We start from the raw sequence: 18675 nt of genomic DNA, 5'->3' as shown, positions 1-18675 counted from the left end.
GCTAAGCTAGAATTATGGAGACAGACATTGGAAGCTAGAGGTTTTAAGTTGAGTAAGAGTAAGACTGAATATATGGAATGTCGGTTTAGTAAGCAACGAAGTAGTGATGGGAGTGTAGTGAAGCTTGGTGAGCAAGATATACCGGTGAATGATTATTTCAAATATTTGGGATCCATCATTCAAAAGTATGGAGAAATTGATGGAGATGTAAATCATAGGATAAAGGTTGGGTGGATGAAATGGAAAAGTGCTACTGGAGTGCTGTGCGATCGTAGAATGCCATTGCGGTTGAAGGGAAAGTTTTATAGGACGACTATTAGACCCGCTTTACTATATGGTACGGAATGTTGGGCAGCCAAGAGACATCATATTCAAAAAATGAGTGTAGCTGAGATGCGGATGCTTAGATGGATGTGTGGAAATACAATAAAAGATAAGATTCGGAACGAAGAGATACGTAAGAAGGTAGGTGTTGCACCCATTGAAAATAAGATGCGAGAGAATCGTTTACGGTGGTTTGGACATATTCGGCGAAGGCCTAATGATGCTCCAGTTAGAAGGTTGGAGAAATGGGAAAATATATTAGTTAAAAGAGGTCGGGGTAGGCCTAGGAAGACTTGGATGGAGATGATAGGAAAGGATATGAATGCTTTGAACCTCACCGAGGACATGGCGTTGGATAGAAATGATTGGAGGAAAAGGATTCATGTGGAAGACCCAAAATGAATTTCTTTTTTGGTTCATATCGCTGACCCCAATTGTTTTGGGATGAAGGCGTAGTTGTTGTTGTTGTTGTTGTTGTATTTTTTGAGATGCTTTTTTTTTAAGTTTGCATTTCCTATTTTTTTGTTTCTTTTATATTTTAAAACCTTTAAAACATGTTTCTTTATAGTTTTTAAAGAAAAATAATACAAAACTTATCATTTTCTTAGGTTTTTTGTTGCTATTTATATTTTTTTCAATTTTTTAAACTCCCGAGATTTACCAACTTTCAAAAATCTCTCCGAGAAATGCCCTCGCCGATGGATTACCTTTAACGATACATGTAACTATGGTATTATTGTATCTGGTGTGGATATGAATGTTTTGTCATGGTGCACCGATACATGTAGCTTATAAGAGGTTTTTTTGTGAGAGGGACCTTAATCGGGACTTTATTTTTTAGTAGTTCATTAGTTGGGAGATTCTCCTGTTTGGTTGTCTACAATGATCAGTATATAGTGATCAAGAGAATTATGAATCAAGTGAAAGAAACTTTAATGTTGGATGCAAAAGTATAAGACAGAGGTCTCCCATGATTGTACAAAGTCATAGATCATTCTTCTGAAGTTAGTCTGCCATTGAAATAGTGTTGATCAATATGTTAGATTTTCTGATAGTCTTTCTGAAAATTCATAGATGTTTATCACTGCCTAGTTCAAGGACCTGCTTATGTTATTTGGACTGGGGATGTCAATGGATCAGATTATATCCGATATCTGACCGAGTCCGATTCCATTTAGTCGGATTTGGTAAGCCAAAACCATATCCAATTATAATTGGATGCACATATGGTTTTGATTTTTTGTTACATAATCTGATGGATATGTGGATTTGACGGACATTCGAATCCGGTTACATGTAGAAAGCCAGATTTGGTATAAGATTTTCACCATCTGAGTCTGAATCTGTTTAGCCAATATCTGATTAGTCGGATCTGGTATTGACCACATCCGACCCAAATCTGAACCATTTACATTCCTAATTTGGACTGACATCTGCTACATGTGTCATGTGTTCATATTCTAGTATGGCTGGAATTTTCAAAATGTTCCAAAATTAGCTTATGATAAGTACATGAAACGGGCTATTTCAGACGATGAATCTTTTTTGGCTGATTGAAGACCACTATCTTTCAACTGCTTGAGACCTATTATTTTGATTATCCTGTTATTATACATATTCATTAAGCTCTGATGTTTATGTTTGTAGTTCAGCTCGTGCCTAGATTTACATAACCATCTTATGAAATAATCTGACGTTTGTTGACTTTGAGGTTAAAGCAGTACATTAGTTACTATTTGACTATTTAGATGTTTCTGGGCTCTGATATTTGTTGATATGGGATTGAGAGCCTTGCTGCCTCTACATAAACAGACCAGAGGGACCAAAAGATATTTTGGCATGAATTAGTTTGGCCTGCTTAAGCTTCTATTCATATTTCATACAACTGTTTGTTTTCCATAATTACAAACAAGGACAGTTTATTATATGCTCAACAATCATATCAGCACCTACACATCTTTATCACTCATGCAGTTCCACTATATGTTCTCATGTCACACAAGATGGATAAGTTTGATTACATGACTCAATCCGGAATATCTACCAAGAGAGCCAATAAAGAAATACCTATATGCAAGTGTAAATATGTTGAAACAAGTTCTTGCCGTCTTGATTTATCGTACAACCATTTTCACTTTTATTTGTTCATCCTGATCAATATCATGAGTTGGGACCAAAATACTCGAACTGTAATTTATGCTTCATAGAGGTGATAATTCCGTTATTCATTTATCAATGATGTGGCATTGTCTCTGTGAAATGTAGAAATCATTACAAAATGTCAATGTGTGCATCTTGTCCTGTATGTCAGATATGCTTACCTTTACCTGATCTGGAAAGGTACAATGCTTTTCTTCTGTCATCTTTTCACTTTTTCATTTTGTTTTTTTTTTAAATAATGGGGAGTTATTTGAATTAGATATTAGTTCATTTGATATAAGTAAGAAACTGCTTGGCCATCTCATATCATTTTTACTTCAAAGCAAATTATCTTTGGTCGTGGACAACATTTACAGGCATGTCAATGATCATTTTGAGGACAATGAGTTTGCAAGGGAAATGGAGCTGGCACAGACAATTGCCTTGACCCCAGTGAGTCCTTTGTCGGTCACAGCAAAATGCTTGTACTATCATTTATTTACTTTTGTTATTGTTGCACGTTTAACCTTTAGTTAGTCTACAACTCGTATAGATTGCTAATGTGTGGTGGAATTCTTTGATGCTTCGAAATTTTGTCTTCACTAGTTTTTATTGTGTGATCCATGTATATGTATGTGCACTCACATATGCTTAGGTTCCTTGCTAACTTTAAGAGAATGACAATGTGCATCATGGGACACCAACTGCCTTTCAATTTATACAATATTTCAGATGTACATTATGTCTGTTTATGCCTTTACTGCTTATTCTATGCTGCATATGCTGTTCTCTTAACCACTCTTTTGAAGATTATTTACTGAAGCATGTTGCACTAGATTTTTCTGAATATGCATCTCTGAAGATCTCCACACCATTCTGTTAGGGTTTGTGGACACTAGACCAGTCAACGTGTTGAGGGTTATATTATGTCCATTTATTCTTAGGTTAATTCACATTGTAATGATTAAGTGAATCAATTATGCCTTTTTGTTACTGGTTTCTGTTAATTCTTCATATATAGCCTAACAACCCTTGACTAAGAGTTGCTTGTCTGCATTTTATGATGGCATTCACGAAGTATGATGTATTCTGTGCTAGTAGGCCTAACTAAAGGGTTGTGCTCCATTAGAAACAAGAATGAATTTGTTTGGAGGTCTTTTGACTTGACGAGGATCAACCTGTGGCATTGGGTTTCCTGTAGTAAACTCTATAACTCCAGCTGTTGCATGATAGGGGATTCTTTGCTCACAGTTTTCTTTCATGGAATTGGCAACTGCTGCCTAGTAGCTTTTGTGAAGCTTCCATGAAATAGGATATGCCCAATATCTGAATGGCCAGTTTTCGTCTTGCTATTTGCATCTCTAGTTAATAGTGAGAATGTTCTCACTTTTTTTTTCCTCCTCCTTTCTTTTTGTCTAAGTTTCTTCTTTTGTTTCTGAATTTGGGTTCTCTTTGATTCTTCAGCAATATGAATTAAACTTTAGTGAAGACCATCCAGGAACATGTCCTTCATGGGATGAAGGCAGTTCAGAAGGGTATACTGATGGGCACATTCAAGTAAAAACTGATCATCTAATTAGTGTACAACTAAGAAGCAAATTCTACCATGTTGAAGATAGTTTAATGGCCTTATTGAGAAACTGCCTGGAGTTTGATAGTAAAAATATATGCAGCATAATTTCAGGACATGTTGACCACTTTCAGAGTACCAAGTCAGAGGACTCTGGCTGGGGATGTGGATGGCGTAACATTCAGATGTTGATCTCACATTTATTAATGCAGAGGAAGGACGCCAGAGAAGTTTTGTTTGGTGGTGTAGGATTTGTTCCTGATATCCCTTCACTCCAGCAATGGCTTGAAATTGCCTGGGAGAGGGGCTTTGATAAGGTTGGTGCAAATTCATTTAAAAACAAAATATATGGTTCAACCAAATGGATTGGAACAACTGAATGTGCTGCACTTCTTCGTTCTTTTGGCCTTCGGTCAAGGATAGTAGATTTTGATCGTAAAAGGGTTGACTCTCTGACATCATTAGGAAATGGTCATCAGAAGAAAAAATTTATGAAACAAGTTCATGGACCAATGGACAAGTTTGTGAGCAAACTTCACTATCCTGCACCTCAAACAAATCCATCTGAACTTGCTGATGTCAAAAGTGATTCTCAGAACTGCTTCCACAAAGAAAAGTGCATCTCTGTCAATCATGAAAACTCTAGCAAATGCTCAACAAAGGATACTAGCAGTCATCATGCCCTTGTTGACTGGGTCTGGAATTATTTTTATGGTGACGGATCCTGTGGCTCAGGCCATGTTTCTGTCAGTACGAAGATGTAAGTAGTTAATGAAAAATTTGTCTCATTTCAATTTAGTTTGCATTTATCAATTCTCCTATTATCAGTAAATGTGGTTTCCCTTTATGTTCTCATCTTGCACATGGCCATCATCATGGATATATGAATATTCTTGAATGGTATCACACTTATTGAAGTTGTAAGCAGGCCTTTGTATTTCCAGCATGATGGCCATTCAAGGACAATTGTTGGGATTCAAGCTCACAAGAGTTCGGAAGGAATGTCGCAACAGTACAGTTTGCTGATTTTAGACCCTTCTGAGGTTCATATCTTATAAAGCCCTATGTACTTAATGTTAGTTTTTCAGAATTGATGGATATTGGGAAAGCATATGATATTTTCTTTTGAGTATGTCATTTACCACCAAGTAACTCGGGGAACTCTCTCTGCCTTTACTTTATTTTACATTGAAGGTACAACCCAAGGGAAATCTCTCTGCCTTTACATTTTCAAGGTCAACATCAATTGAATGCTTTGAAATTAGTTACCATGCTGTCCTTGGAAAACAGATGGATGACAATGTTATGGTTTCTGCTAGAAGATTCATATATATATTCCCTTTTGCTGTTACATAGAAATCATGATTATTAGGTCAACTCTGTTGGATTGGATATGTTAGTTTAATGCATTAATTTTCATTTCTTCATTGGTCAGTATGATTCATATAATTTTGTAAAGTTTATATCTTAGAAGTCTTAGAATCTTAGTTTTTGCATATCCCATATCTTTTCCAAACTTATGAATGTTTTATGATAATCGATCTTTCGGGGATTTCTTTCATGACACTTCTTCAAAATGTCACTCATTGCACAACTATCAAATCCCTGTTTTTTTAGATGTGTTACCTGTATTTGTGACTGCCTTAAAGATTACTGTTTGTGTCTTCATTTTGTAAAGGATATGAAGATTAGAAACCTCCAGGAAGTACTTAAAACTGCTGACAGTTTAAGATAGCTGGACCGTTTAGCGCAGCAGTATCTCAACCTAGGGACCTTTGGTTTAAATCCAATTGGTTGGAGATCACTAGCTTGACTATTAAAAAAAAAACTGGCCTTTTATCTTTGTTACAGTCTTTGAGTTTTAGCTTTCTTGGCTACGTGAAATCGATGTCTGGGCTTTACTAGTTAAGCACCGTGATTTTGTTCTGTAGAGAACAGCTGACCTGGAAAGGTCACTGAAAGGGAATGTTGGATGGCAGAGGTTACTGAAGAGAGGAGTGCATACGCTGAAGCAGCCACAATATCAGGTTACTCTTTATTTTTTACCTTAGGCTTTAGCTATTGATTGGTGTGTTGTATTCTGGCATGTTTGTGTAATCTATCGTGTTGCTTTTTCCAGTTGTGTTATGTTGATCCTGGAATTGCACGTGGGAAGGAATTGGAGCAGCTCAAGACCATTGATAGCATTCTGATCGAAATCTGATGGTCTGAATATGTATTTCATGTCCACAATTCCTTTGTATGAGCACAACTGCGTGTATATATGCGCTTGGCATTAATGAAAGGAACTACATGAAGTTTTTAAATGTTCAAACCTCTGTTAAGTTATATTGGATATTGTCTAATGAATACAAAATATTGGTATTTTCTGATGCTATTTTGGCCATTAGCTAAGTTGGTTGCCTTTGCATCTTATCACTCTTTTGTGCTGCATGTCCGTCTTGCAGCTTTTCCGTGTTCTGCTATATACTTTATGCCATGATACTGGACACTGCTTAAGGCATATACGGAGAATGGACATGCTGAAGAAACTTGCTTTTCTGAAAATATTCAATCAAGAGCATGCAACCAGATGGTTTCATTCCAAGGCCTGTTTGTCTCGTGCAGAAGAAGGCCCTAAGTGGGAAACCCGGTCCGGTTTTGTTTCTGCAGATTGGCAAAGGTTTTGTAGTAACAAGTTCATGTTTTAGTTGACACAGGTGAGATGCGCAGAAACGGCGCCATTTCTGTGCCACACAAACAGGCCCCAAGTGCGGCGATTCATCTCTATGAGCACATGTGAATGGTCCAGGCGGCTGAGAATGTTCTCGGGTTTGTTAACATGCAGGTCTTGGTGTTTCAGGAAAATTTTAAGGTTGGGATGAGATTTTTACAGCATGAATGGTTATGGATAACTGGACTGCTTCATGGTTAGCAGTACCTAATTCTTGTTGATCTATTCTGTCGACAGATATTGGATTTTTTTTTCAATATGACCATGGTTGATTCAGTGCTAGTTGGCTCCCCTCTTGAACTTCATCTAGCCATGGGCATCGGGCCAAGCAGCCCTAAGACCGCCTCTGGCTCATGCGAGCCTGGTTTGTTCAGCTCGGACTGGGTTGGACCACCCCATGGCCTGTCATTGGCTGGTCAAGCTTGCCCATATATGGACCTCTGCTGAGCCGGGCTGCTCCTGTCCATTGGGTCACAAGGCTCACAGATCATTGCATCTACAACCAAGCCATGCCGAGCTGCTCGGTTGCCTACCCATAGGTCCTGTTGTCGAACATTTTGGATATGCTAGAGGCTGAAAGGTATCAGATACTGTCCCAGATCATTGTTGATTCAAATCTTGAATTTTAAGTGATAAAGTACGATCCAGATAATTCTATATGGCAGTACTAGTTCTAGGTAAAAAGGTTGGAAACAAACTTGTTTAGTACATAAATACCAAACGAGGATTGAATATGATCCTGATCCAAATATAGATCTAATAGAAACTTGTGACCTGAATCCAAAAAAGTCCAATCAAACCGATTCAAATCCGATTGCATGGCGTATTTGGATCTTATTATTATTAAAAACCCTTTGAGGATAAGGTGTTTAGCGCCATTGCTTGGTACAATGATAAAGTGCTTGTGCTGTTGTTAGAGTGGGTCCGGTTTATGTTCTCAGCGATCCAGTATCTGAATATCTAGTGCAACACAAGGGACAAGGAATAGAACACTCAATAGTATGTTTTCACACATTATTCTTGAATTTGGATCCAAAAGTATTTTCTGAATAGGTATTCGGACTGAACTAATCGGGTTTTATTGGATTTGGATCCAGAACTTAATCAGTATTTCCGGTTAGATTTACATTTGAATTTGAATGAAATCCAATCTATTTCTACTTTTTCACACGCAAGACCTTCACTCTCAAATATTTTTCTACCGGGTCGGCTTTTATACATATCAAATCATATCCATATTCAACCTCACTCTTTTGGAGTTAAATTGGATATGGATTCAGTATTTAATCTCTACCATATATGATCGAACTCACTAAAGCCCTAGTCCATTCGACCCAAATCAGATTTTGTGCCTTCTCTCGATATCCAAATGAATGAGGATCTCGAAACCTCATGAGTCGGGCTCTAAAAAGACACTGATTTGGGCCCCTTTGTAGGCCTGTGGTCCATGGATTTAGTGAAAAGATCAGGTGTGGCACAAAAATTTGTGCCTTACGCACCTGATCACCCTCCATCTTAGGGATAGGGCCTGTTAATTGTGGGACCCAAGACCTGATGGAGGGCGATCAGGTGCTTAATGCACAAATTTTGTGTCACCTGATTGCACCCGATCTGGACTCATGGATTTAACAGGCTGCAGTTTGTATTAACCACGTATCCAAATGTCAGCAATATTTTGAAAATATCATGTTTTTTTATTAAGATATTTTTAAAGCTGATACATCTTCCAAGAAAACAAGATATTTCTTAAATATCACAATTTATATTAATTCAACATTTTTTTAACTGTTTTATGTTTTTTTACGTTTTTCATATATTTATATATATGTTTTAAATGCCTACAAGGGCTCTGATGGGGGGTTTCCCCTGGGATCGTAACAAAAACAGTTAAAAACGGCAAAATATCAGCAGCCAAAAATTGTGAGAAATTGCATTTTTTTGGGCAAAATCTCGGCAATAAAGAATAAATTAAAAATATAAAAATATTTTTATAAGGAAATATAAATAAAAGTATTTAAAAATAAAAACCACATGGTTTTTTCACGATAAATAACCGGTAGAAACATAAATATCATGTTTAAATCGTGATATTTATGTTTTTGATGAAAAACTCCTGAGAAATTACTGTTTTTAACATTTGAATAATTTTTCAGGATGTTTTTCACAAGATTTTCATAAATCTCGTGAGATTTGTCCATATGCCTTGGATTGTCCAAAAAGTTATATATGTTTTAAATATGATATGAAGCTTCTTTTTTCGATTTTTCTTAAAAAAACAAACCTTTCAATATATCTCAAGAGTTAATTTCCCCTCGTCGGCAATGAAATCTCGATATAGATGTTTTTGACACTGTTACAAACCAGGTCCCAATGGGTCTAAACCCACTTGGTTCTGCTTTGGGTTCGGAATTGGGATACCGGAGGCCTAGTCCGAGTAAACTAGTGTGGGATATCCGAAAATCCAGCCCGTTTATGTTCAGTTGAGCCCTGCTGCGAATGGATCGGATATGGCCGGATATCTGATCTGAGTCTGACATGTTTTTCAAATATGGATTGTTTAAATAAAATCCGAAAATAGATTCGGATTGGATTCTGATCTGCTCAATCGGATCACTTTTGGATTCGGGTCGGATTCGTATCAGCAATTTAAGTCAGATCTAGAGTTGATCCAGATCAAAATCCAACCCGAATTCATTTTTTTTACATGTAAATAGATTGTTTTGTTTTAGGATTAGAATTCAATCAAAACTTTTCGGATCTAAATCGGATTATAATTCGGATTCGGATCTACTGTTTGTATTTCGGATTTAGATTCGGATCTGGAAGGATCCGGACCGAATCCGACCCGTTTGCACCCCTGGGCGGACCCTCCATGAACCAGATCGGATCGAGTCGGGCTGGTAAGAAAACGTTTCTTGCCCCGAAAGAAAGACGGACTCTGTCGAATCGAGAGCGTTTGCTCTTTTGCGTTTTTCTTCGTTTGGGGGAGAGACGACGATCCATTCACTTGTGTTGCCTTCAGCTTCTGCCCTAACAGAAGAGATGGACGTCAGCTCTCTCTCTCTCTCTCTCTCTCTCTCTCTCTCTCTCTCTCTCTCTCTCCGGAGGAGGATGAGGATGGCTGTTTTCCGATCTTCGCCTGAAAATCTGTTGCTTTTTGTGTGTTTCAGATGATGGCTTCCAATCCTTCCGGTGAATCTGTTGGTAAATTCGACGCCGATTCACAGAGAACTCTGTAAGATCTCCTCGGTTGCCTTTTTCTTTTCTATGTTTTGGTTCTTATCTGCATATGCATCATCGATTCCTGAGATCTTCACGGTGATGGTTTTATGTGGCCTTTCTAAGTGCATTTCAGGTTTCTTTTTGGCGGCGTTTGGCCTCTGAGATATTAGGGTTTGATGATTCTGTAACGCGACGAAATGCCCTTCTTTTTCTTGTTCATACCCTAAATTACATATCGGTGGGTTTATTCGCGTGGGAGAGCGTTTAGTTAAAATTGGTTTTCTTGTTGATCGCCGGAATAGATTGTTTTCACAATTGGGACGAAAAATCCAGTGGGATTCATGGTATTTTTGACATGGAGAAAGGCAAATGGCTGGTGGGTTGTAGTATGGGCATTCTTAGGTTCATGGGTTAACAAGAAACAAGTTACTTTCCTGGCGTTTTCTGATTTTCGTGGGAAACATAAGCATGTCAAGATCAAGTCAAATTTGTTCCATGCGGAGAAAGATGGAGGATGTAGAGATTGCTGCAGAATTTGTCGGAATGAATGGTCAAGGGGATGCTAAATTCACGAAAGTGATTGGTTGGTTCCGTGTTAAATTGTCGGAAGGTACCCATGTTTATAATGAACACACCACAACAGTATTGGGCTGGAAATCATAGGTGTAGCTGTATAATGGCCACATAGATGTGTTCAGAATGGTTTTTTTATCTAGTGTTTACACCTTGAATAATGTTTTTCTGACATAAAAACATGATTGAGTTTTCGTACATTGCCGACCAATGATGGTCGTAACCTTTGCAAGGCATTCTTACACATAATCCAAGACCTGTTTTCTACTAAGCAAACCATGTATAATGCATCTGTAGAGTCTGTTCTAAAAAAGATCAAAAAATGATGTCTACTCAGTAGTGCCGTGCCTTCAAAGTTTAACCAACATTACTAAGATCAAAGTGAGTGACCTGTTCGTGATAGTACATATGTTTAACTTTTTATTCAAGAATGTTCATGGCCACTTTACATATGATATATGCTAGATGACAGCATATATGCTAGATGACAGCATATATGCTATTAATATGATTAGTTTTGCAAGCCAACAAAGAGGATAGCGTAAAGATCTGAGAAAGTTATGTCATTTCTTTCTTAGATTGTTTATCTCTTTCCAACATGTCTAATTTCTATGCCCTTAAAATTTGAATCAGTTCTTGTTGGAAGGACTCTTCATTGGTTGAATGTCTAATTTGGCTTGTTTAACCAACGGGGACTCTGCTTGTTTGTTCGGAGCAGTTAGTGGATGTCACCATGTAATGGGACGTTGCAAGTTCGATACACACTGGTATATAGGTGGTTGTGTAACCATTGTAAATGGAGGGGGCTTAATTCCCCCAGCTCTGTTATGGGGAAAAAATTGGCTTGTTTATTCTTTAGATCTGACACAATAAGATTGTCACATTTTTTGTGTAAAAAATTAAAACATCTTTTGAAGAAGAAAAGGGAAAATTAGAATTCAATATTTTGATTTTCCATATGTCCTGCTCCTGATGTCTTCTTGAACCCCAATATCGAAGAAATGTTTTGTATTTGGTAATTGACAGGCTAACATATATGATTTCTAAACTTGACATTGAGACTTGGAGTGATATCTGCAGTGAAGGACACACTTATCAGAAATCATCCTATTGATCAAATTCAGCAGCCTCATTTCTGTGTAATTTTCAGTTGCTTACTGTAGACTCTAGAGAAGGAAATTTAGTGGGTCATAATTGTAGACCTCAATGTACAAAATGTTGTGGAGTTTTTATTGGAGGCTTTAGTTGGAGACAATATTCAAAATCATTCAAAGTCATATGCTTATGTGCATTTTGACAATTTGGGCATACAATACAGAACATCAACATGGGGAGTTAATTTTCATTTTCATTTTCATTTTTGACTTGTTTCCTTGTAAGCTTGTGGGCAGGTGATGCCTTTGTTTTCTTTTTATGCTTCCACCCTTCTTTTCTTATTTTGGATGTTTCATTCAGTTGCACATCTATTATCATCTGCAACAGTATCCTTTTTTTCAACAATCAGCATAATTCGAAGAGCATCTCATGAGCTTATTGAACTTCTATCTAAGTTGCTTTTGGGCTATTGGTTTCCTTGAGAGAACTTGCTTTTTTCTTGTGACGTTGATATGCTATTGACACTTAAAATGTTCGTGTAATTTCCAAGTTCTAACTTTGAATTTGCACTTTTTGATTGATAGTGCTTGGAATGGTCTCTGTTTGTTGTTTAGTATAACTGCCATTTACTTTAAACTCCAAATAAAATACATATGTCTATGTTTGTCTTGCAACTAATTACTTTAAACTCCAAAATGTTTCATGGAATATTTCTGCATGCCAAGCATGATGCTACTGGAAGATCTATGTATAAGGATCCAAATGGGTGTATCTTTTGTTAATTGTGTAATTAACCAATGGAAGGATCCTTTTGATGGATTCATGAAGGTGAAATTCCAGTTAGGGCTCTACTGAACCTCATGTTGGGTGATGCCTTTAGTACTGGAGCAGTTTGGCTGAGTTGTATTTGACTGGTATAAGTGAGAATCGGTGCAGTCCTGGATGTCTGAACTCGAAGCTCCTTGGACTCGGAATTGCCTGAGCCTTTCAGGAGTTGCTTGGTTTTTATCTGTCTTGCATGAGGCTCCATCAAGTTGATGTGAATCATGTTTCATATTTAGTCTCTTCAGTCTATGATGTGATTATATCTCTGTTCATTTGTTTGCAAATGTGCTTGCTCAACATCTAAATTTTTGTTATTTTGTGTTTCTTTCTTGATTGCCTTCAAAATGGATTTTGAAATTTGAATTATAACATGCAGAATCCTTCAGAGATGTTTATTATCTCATAAAAAAACTTATCGTGTTGAATGCATGAAAAGTAAATTAGACTTGTGCATCTGCAGTTGTCCATTTATGTGTTTTATTTCATTTACTAGAGATTCCATTGCCCTATTGCTTCTGCAGGTATCCATATGTCACTGGTACATCTGTTGTTGCTGTTAAATACAAAGATGGAATTCTTATGGCTGCTGATACGGGAGGTTAGATACTGAACTCATTGTTAGGATTCAAATGAACAACTGAATATGGACTTGAATATTGGTTATCTTATTATCCAATGAATGAAAAATCAAGATTCTCAGTACTTTTTAGTACTCTATGGTCTAATGATGGTTTATAACTTCCTTGTTTCTGTTTCGATTCTGAATCCAAAGTGCACTAGCATCACGAGAACAAAAGTGATGATTGTAAAGCTAACTGAATGTACTTCTAAGCTGAGTTGAGGCCAACATGCATATGCCATTATGCCTATGCCTTTTGTTGTTTGAAAATTACTTTCTTTTTGGTTTATGTTGTCAGACTTTTTCATATCACCTCTTTTCTCCTCTTGGATTTCCTTTTCATGTTTCAATGATTTTTTCACTTCATGTATGTTTTCATTCTGATCAGTCTGATCGTGCGAGTGCGTATGCTGAGATGGATGTGTGGAAATACAATAAAAGATAAGATTCGGAACGAGGAGATACGTAGGAAGGTAGGCGTTGCACCCATTGAAAATAAGATGAGAGAGAATCGTTTACGGTGGTTTGGACATATTCGGCGAAGGCCTAATGATGCTCCAATTAGAAGGATGGAGAAATGGGAAAATATATTAGTTAAAAGAGGTCAGGGTAGGCCTAGGAAGACATGGATGGAGGTGATAGGAAAGGATATGAATGCTTTAAACCTCACCGAGGACATGACATTGGATAGAAATGATTGGAGGAGAAGGATTCATGTGGAAGACCCAGAATGATTTTCTTTTTTGGTTCATATCGCCGACCCCAATTGTTTTGGGATGAAGGCGTAGTTGTTGTTGTTGTGTATGTTTTCATTCAGCAGATTCCACTACCCTGATAAATTTCAAAATTCCATGGAAATACTGTCTTGTATTGCACCGCAAGAAACATTTTTTTGTCTTTATTTTGAAACTAGAAACTAAATTACTAATGAATTCAAGAATTCTTTATATAACTTTTGGTACTGATGATTCCCACTTCTATACCGGCAGCATGTTTGCCTGGACTTCATCTAATAGGAAGATCATTGCTGACAAAACTATCTGTTTTTTATTACTTGCATGCTGCTAATGTTTCCTGTCTTGGGTATGGATATGGATTGACATCTTGCATCCAGTTCTTGTAGAACGGCAACCAAATTTTTACCTCTTGCTAAAGTCCATATTCCTTAATTTGATGGTTCTTTCCTTTCCTCATCTTGCTTTCATTGCACTCAAGGGCTATGTCATATTGAAAACTTGATAAAAATGGCTGTATCCCCATGTCCACATCCGTATCCACATGACATAGCTGAAGGGTGATTGCTTATCACCCTGCTACTGTATTTCAATCAAAGATTCCATCTTCCATTTCCAAAAGATGATGTAACTGTTTGTGTAACTAAATTTGTTTAGGCAAATCAGTTATAATGTTTAACATAGTAAAGGGCACTTATTTGATGTATGAGAGACTTAGCAGTTTCCCTCTTAAAGGCCACAGAAGTATTATATCAATAAAAGAGTTCTAGACTCATTGCACATTTGGATATAAAGAGTTCTAGATCCATTGTATACTTGGATAATTTTCTTTTTGATTTGGCATATTTTTGTTGGCAGGTTCCTATGGATCTACTTTACGATACAAGGGTGTGGAGAGAATTAAACCGATTGGTAAACATTCTATTTTGGGCGCAAGTGGGGAAATAAGTGATTTTCAGGAGATATTGCGATATCTTGATGAGCTGATGTATGTATTCATTCCTGTGATTCTCCCCTTTCCTGATAATAGTAGTGGTATTATGTTGGTGCAAACTTATACTTACATTAGCACTCGTATATGTAAATTTTCTCTGCTTTATAGCCATTAATGGTTCAAACATCCGCAGCTTGTATGATAATATGTGGGATGATGGGAATTCTCTGGGGCCTAAAGAAGTTCACAGCTATCTTACTAGAGTGATGTACAATAGGCGCAACAAATTTAATCCCCTATGGAATGCACTCATTCTTGGAGGAGTGAAAAATGGCCAGAAGTACCTTGGCATGGTAAGGAACTGTTTATGATCTTTTGTTACTGTACAGTATTTGCTCTTTTGGAGTGCGACAATATTGTGGCTTCAATTTGTCATTTGTTCTCATCCAGGTCAACATGATAGGGGTTCATTTTGAAGACAACCATGTTGCAACCGGGTTTGGAAATCATCTTGCCCGGCCTATCCTCCGTGATGAGTGGCATGAAGACATGAGTTTTGAGGAGGCTGTTAAGCTTCTTGAGAAATGCATGCTTGTGCTTCTATACCGTGATCGATCAGCTATCAACAAGATTCAGGTCGCTATTCTATGTTGCCTGGTTCTTGTATTTATTACTTTCCTTTTATATAGGCAATGGGAAATGGTGACCATGAAGCAGTCATTCAAGGTCTCTCCCAAGGGCCCAGGGGCCTAGCCAATCTGGTTAGATCAGTTGGAAAGTTCATCTTCCGAGTGGCATCCTCTAACTGAGGTGTAATACCTTGAATAGATAATTACATTTTCTAATGAACTGGTAGGGGTCTGCCTAATCCCAGCTTGCCTATTCTAAAAAAAGGAAAAAAGTTCTCTCAAGTGGCCATCTTAATCAATGAATCATGTTAACTATTTTTTGGTTACAGATTGCCAAGATCACCGATGAAGGTTTCCAGAGCTTCCAGCCTTATGCTTTGAAGACGTTCTGGGGGTTTTCTGCATTTGAGAATCCATCCAAAGGAGCTGTAGGGTCATGGTAGATGCTTCGTGCAGTTCAAAGTTGCCACCATCTAAAGGCCAAGTCCAGAGTAGTCTACAGTGCGTTTGATCTATCTATCAAAATCACATATCTGATATGTGATCGATCATCCATGCCCATCTGTTCACAATGATGATTCAATTCCCAGGAACTTTAGCTGTTCTGCAATTAGCCAACTTCTACTGGAATCTTCGTTTCCCTTTTTCTGGCAAACGCTTAACCACTTGTTATGGTTTTCTACTTTTTAATGCATATGTTGAAATTCACCTTTTGAAGTAGCATATTGAAGATTTCCCCCTGTTGCTCTCACAGACATGGAGGTGTTGCTGAGTCCCAGCTTACTCTGCCAGGATTTCATCTGAATGTCCCGAATTGACTGAAATTTTGGATGATCTGTTTGCCAATCCCATTTGAGCCATATCTAGGCGTTGTGGTTGATGTTTTCTTGGAAACCCTGGAAGTATTGGATTCCCTTGTGTTCTTTACAGAGTTGGTTTATGCTATCCCTTGTGTTCTTTACAGAGTTGGTTTATGCTACATACAAGCATCAGACACGCACATGGATGCTGAGGGCATGAGCTATGAGCAGTCAGGTCACTAGAGCTGGGCACAGTCGGGCTACCCATGGCCAGGCCATTTGTGCGGCGCTTGGGCTGGTTTTTTGGGCCTCGACCCAGACAAGCCCGGACAGGGGCTAGCCCCCAACCTGTGGCTTGTCAATGTGCTGGGTGTCCTAATCTATGCCCAGGTCTGGCCATGGAGAACGGATGTGTAATCTGGCCTCCATGGGCCAGGCCTTAGAGGGATTTTGAGTTCCTGCTCTTTGACCAGCCAGCTTAGCCCAGTCAAGTATGGTCTGGGCCAGGCCTTGAGAGGGATTTTGAGTTCCTGCTCTTTGACTAGCCAGCTTAGCCCAGTCAAGTATGGGCTGGGCCAGGCTGTTTCCCACCCCTACCGCACAATAGCTGGTTAAGAATTGATATTTGAAGGCAAGATTTGGTATTTGATAACTGGATTTAGGGCTATCAATGGGTCGGGTTTGTCTCCAATGCCTGACCTAAACCTGAAAAAATACTGAACCAAATGTTATTTAGGTTGATCTGAACTTGACCCAATTAACATGCAGGTTGGGTTTAAGATATGCTTTTTGCCAGTTAACCGATATGGCCCGCCTGATCCTAGCATTATGCATGTATTTTTAAGTGTAAACATAAGTATTAAATGTCCTTTAAATTATGAGTTGGGTTTTGGGTTCCATTTTCTTGATTTGACCTAATCCGAACCTGAACGTGACTGTTTATTTTTGGGTGGGTTTGAGTGAATAGCGATGGGGCAGATACCCTACCAGTTGACAGCTTGGTAGATTTTGGTTTCGGATCCCCCATGTTTTAGCAAAAAAGAAGTCCGGAACCGACTTTTTAATTAACCCAAAATTTGGTATGTGATAGCTGAAGTGCAAGTGTCTTGGACTCTGTTTGGGAACCCATGATGAGGGTTCACTCCGACTCCGTCTCTTGTTTTACCGGGCAAAGTCAGGAGGGGGTGATGCAGTAGAAATCAGCAGATTTCAACAACATTCGGGCGAGGATATTGTTGCGAAATCTGGCAATTTTGTTCCCACCTCTTAACTCCGCTCCCAAACAGAGCCTTAAACAAGAGATATAAGCTGGAATATCCTGCAGTTGGAAAGATGAGAAAACTAGTAGTTGAAATTCTTTTGAGTGGGAGCCCTTTCAAAATGCTTTGGAGTGGAATGGCCAAATTTGTCGACCACAACCCACTTGGCCAATTTTGGGTGGCCAGCGTTTTGAGCATTCTCGAGTTGGCATCATTGCTTGTGTGTATTCTCAAAAACTCAGCCAGCTGTAAAATGTTTGCTCTAAGACCACCTTTTGGATTGTAGATTCTGCCATTAACCTGCTGTATATTTCTTTTACAGAAGATGGTTGGACATATGAATCACAACAAAAGACTTTCAGTTGTGTTCCCTACCACGAGATTGGCAACCCTTTAGAACCTTGGGAGGATTAGAAGTATTCTATTATAAGATTGAGAAGTAGGAAAGTATATATATATACACACACAAAAGGGGGTATCATTGGACCTTCTTTTGTCAGACGAAAGTCAGATGCAGCCTAGAGTTTTTTTTTGAAAAAATGAACTTTAGAGGTGGTTTTGAACCGCCTCTAAAAGTCTGTTTTTATGCAATTTTTTTTGCACTGCTGATCGTGGGTCTGATGATACACCCGACTATATGTATAGTTACTAGAATATGAGAACTACAAATATGAGAATTTTCTTTACTTTTTTGCAAATCCAACCATGGATGTGCTCGGCATGGTGAATTTGCTAGGAAGCAACCATTGGATCATGAATTTTCAATGAAAAATTGCATTTTTTGAATGCTTAATATTTATGAAGATTATGAGCAACTAAATGTAAATCCTTAAAAAATTCTCATTTATGCATCAAAATCGGATGATTCATGAGTGGGTTCTTATAAAAACCATGCATATAGATAACATCCGTACAGTTAGATTCAAGAGAAAAGAACAAAAACTCCATAAAAATCACAGATACCACATTAGTTCTAATATTCTAGTTACTCATATATATATATATATATATATATATATATATATATATATATATATATATATAAAAGGTAAATATTGGCTACTAATGAAAGCAAGAAACTAATGAGTAGAAATCACTTGTAGATCAAACGTACGGAATTTGATCTACATGGTTTGTTTAATAAGAAACTTGTTTTGAATCTTGTGATTATGACTAGTAATTTGGTTTTTAAAAGGGTCCAAAAATCAATGGCCCAAAATGTGCTAAAATTTTATTACT

General features: G+C 37.8%; 2 protein-coding genes across 3 annotated transcripts; both read left to right on the top strand.

The window, feature by feature from the left end:
• Positions 1-2846: 2846 nt before the first annotated feature.
• On the top strand, positions 2847-6407 carry LOC149842751 (Peptidase C78, ubiquitin fold modifier-specific peptidase 1/ 2). 2 transcript variants are annotated; one of them, XR_016431089.1, is made up of 5 exons: positions 2847-2916; positions 3928-4793; positions 4978-5076; positions 5965-6060; positions 6153-6184. XR_016431089.1 is itself a non-coding variant. In XM_090001560.1 (5 exons), exons 1-5 carry the CDS (start codon positions 2884-2886, stop codon positions 6234-6236), a joined length of 1194 nt encoding a protein of 397 aa, XP_089857686.1. In that variant the 5' UTR covers positions 2847-2883; the 3' UTR covers positions 6237-6407. The 2 variants fall into 2 exon arrangements, 1 of the variants encoding a protein (XP_089857686.1); XM_090001560.1 differs by having other exon boundaries at positions 4962-5076; positions 6153-6407.
• A 3265-nt stretch (positions 6408-9672) lies between these two features.
• Positions 9673-16097, top strand: LOC149842750 (proteasome subunit beta type-4-like). Its single transcript, XM_089999401.1, has 7 exons — positions 9673-9794; positions 9917-9981; positions 12983-13059; positions 14673-14802; positions 14942-15101; positions 15199-15384; positions 15707-16097. The coding sequence occupies exons 1-7, from the start codon at positions 9789-9791 to the stop codon at positions 15818-15820; spliced, it is 738 nt and encodes a 245-aa protein (XP_089855527.1). The 5' UTR covers positions 9673-9788; the 3' UTR covers positions 15821-16097.
• The last annotated feature ends 2578 nt before the right edge of the window (positions 16098-18675 follow it).

This window comes from Nuphar pumila, chromosome 3 (assembly GCF_984573655.1).
Source record: "Nuphar pumila chromosome 3, dmNupPumi1.hap1.1, whole genome shotgun sequence".
NCBI lineage: Eukaryota > Viridiplantae > Streptophyta > Magnoliopsida > Nymphaeales > Nymphaeaceae > Nuphar > Nuphar pumila.
Note: the sequence above shows the minus strand (reverse complement) of the source record. Positions and strands in the feature narration are given on the sequence as shown.

Bases quoted from the DNA above. Each gene is read 5' to 3' on its own strand.
- LOC149842750 (XM_089999401.1), top strand. The intron at 9,982-12,982 runs GTAAGATCTCCT...TTGCTTCTGCAG, and splicing joins GCCGATTCACAGAGAACTCT to GTATCCATATGTCACTGGTA. The intron at 15,385-15,706 runs GTCGCTATTCTA...TTTTGGTTACAG, and splicing joins CAGCTATCAACAAGATTCAG to ATTGCCAAGATCACCGATGA.
- LOC149842751 (XM_090001560.1), top strand. From the start codon at position 2,884: ATGGAGCTGGCACAGACAATTGCCTTGACCCCA. The intron at 4,794-4,961 runs GTAAGTAGTTAA...AGTTGTAAGCAG, and splicing joins GTTTCTGTCAGTACGAAGAT to GCCTTTGTATTTCCAGCATG. The intron at 6,061-6,152 runs GTTACTCTTTAT...TGCTTTTTCCAG, and splicing joins TGAAGCAGCCACAATATCAG to TTGTGTTATGTTGATCCTGG.